The sequence below is a fragment of the Ananas comosus genome, unplaced genomic scaffold, assembly GCF_001540865.1.
Source record: "Ananas comosus cultivar F153 unplaced genomic scaffold, ASM154086v1, whole genome shotgun sequence".
NCBI lineage: Eukaryota > Viridiplantae > Streptophyta > Magnoliopsida > Poales > Bromeliaceae > Ananas > Ananas comosus.
Genome location: NW_017893347.1, coordinates 91,561 through 93,746, shown reverse-complemented (window position 1 = coordinate 93,746; position 2,186 = coordinate 91,561). Strand labels below are relative to the sequence as shown.

The 2,186-nt window shown below is 43.1% G+C and overlaps 1 protein-coding gene across 1 annotated transcript; it reads right to left on the bottom strand.

The window, feature by feature from the left end:
* Nucleotides 1–391: 391 nt before the first annotated feature.
* On the bottom strand, nucleotides 392–1,129 carry LOC109705736 (uncharacterized protein K02A2.6-like). The gene has a single exon (XM_020226513.1). The coding sequence runs from the start codon at nucleotides 1,127–1,129 to the stop codon at nucleotides 392–394; it is 738 nt and encodes a 245-aa protein (XP_020082102.1).
* Nucleotides 1,130–2,186: the final 1,057 nt, after the last annotated feature.

Here is a 2,186-nt window from a genome sequence, read left to right as displayed (position 1 = left end):
CTAGCGCCCGTGAGGGTTTTCGCTAGAAACCTTTCTCCTAACTTTTGCCTGTGAGCCAAATGCAGGTTTTCTCACAGCAGGGATTCCATTTTTGCCCGTGAAATTTATTCACAGCCGGATTTCTTTCTTTCTATCCTTTTTTTTTTTTTTATGGATAGTATTTCTTCAAAAATCGTTCGTTGATCGGTGGCATCGGTCTTTCTCCTTTTGCGTCGATTAATTGGTAAGCTCCTCCCTCGTATGCTTTTTCTATAACATAGGGACCTTCCCAATTTGGATCGAATTTGCCCCCGGCATGTTTGTTTATAATTATAGGCCGTCGGTGAACTAGCACCAAATCTCCTGCTTGAAAAGTTCGGACGCGCGCTAGTTTGTTGTATGCCCTCGACATTTAAGACTGATAAAGCTCTAGGTTTTGTTGCGCAGCCAACCGTACCTCGTCCAGAGAATCCAGTTCGTCAAGTCTCAAGAAGATATTTTCTTCATTTGTCATTTCATGTTGAACCGCCATCCTTAGCGATGGTAGCTCCACTTCTAAAGGAAGGATAGCTTCCGTTCTGAAGACCAAAGAATAAGGCGTGGCTTGAGTAGGAGTCTTAAAAGTTGTTCGGTAAGCCCAGAGCGCATCTGAAATCTTGTCGTGCCATTCCCTCTTATTTTTACCAATAATTTTTCTCAAAAGTTTAACCAGGGTCTTATTGAAAGCTTCGGCCAGACCATTAGCTCTTGGATTATAAATCGACGAATATCGCCAGTCGATCTTATGGTGGGAGGCGAATCTGCTGACCTTAAAACTTTTGAAGGCCGAGCCATTATCAGAAATAATTCGATGAGGAACCCCGAAGCGGTTCAAAATATTTTCCCTAAAAAATCTCATGACATTATCCGCTTTCACTTCTCTCAAAGGAATAGCCTCAGCCCATCTAGAGAAGTAGTCTGTTGCTGCGAGAATAAATTTGTGTCCTCGAGATGAGGGGGGATTAATTGGCCCTATAACGTCTGTTCCCCACATATCAAATGGCCAAGAGGCAATTGTCGGGTGCAGAGGGTTCGGATGTTGGTGAATAAAATCGCTATGGACTTGGCATTGGTGGCATTTCCTAGCGTATTCCATACAATCTTGAACCATCGTGGGCCAATAGTAGCCCAAGTGTTTAATCTTGAGGCGCATCTTGGGACCAGATTGGTGAGCACCACATACACCCGAATGAACTTCATGCATAACCTGTTTGATTTCCTCTGGTGATATACATCTCAACCATAACTGATCATAAGACCTCCTAGAGGGTATCGTTCACGAAAGCGTATCGCATCGCCCTCTTCTTCAACTGAACTTGTTTTGGCTTTTCTTTAGGAAGTTCGTTGTGTTTGAAATAATTAAGGAAAGGCTCCCTCCAATCGTCTTCCACTTTAATTTTTAGCGCATTCGCTTTCTGGATTTCTTTTGATTCTTCTTCGAGATCTAAGTCCGTAGGTGACAAGATCTTTCTATTCTTGATAGTCACATGGACTTCGTCAAGATTGGGATCAGCTAGCTCTTTAGCCAATCTAGTTAGGGCATCCGCTTTCCCGTTTGCAGCTCGGGAGACCCTTTCCAGTGTGACATTTGGTATTTCCTTCATGAGTTCTTGCGCCCTTTTCTGATATTTGGTTAATTCTGGCTTGTGGACTTTATATTCGCCCGTCACTTGATTAATGATTAGTTGAGAGTCCCCATAGATGTGTAGCCGTTGTATAGTCATGAAGATGGCTATTTTTAATCCCGCAATTAAGGCTTCATATTCAGCTTCATTATTTGTACGAGGCTCAGAAAGCACTAGAGAGTATCGCAAGATTCCTCTCTCAGGCGTCACAAAAATTAGACCGACACCCGCCCTTACTTGCGGAATACTCGGGCTATATGCAGGTTGGATAGAAGATGCTCCATCGAAATACATGCCCCAGTATGGTTGTTCATCCTCAACAAGTAACACCTCTTCATCTGGTAGATCGCACACCAAAGGTGAACCGTTAGGTACTGGATGTGCTGCTAAAAAATCAGCGAGTGTTTGCCCCTTAACAGCCTTTTGTGGCGTGTAGGTGATATCAAATTCTAGAAGGATAACTGTCCATTTCGCTAGCCTGCCAGTTAAGATGGGTCTTGTCATTAAAAATTTGAGCGGATCGACTTTTGATACTAAGTAAAT

What these genes read in the sequence shown, in the direction of transcription:
- LOC109705736 (XM_020226513.1), bottom strand. Translation starts at nt 1,129, where the DNA reads ATGGTTCAAGATTGTATGGAATACGCTAGGAAATGCCACCAATGCCAA.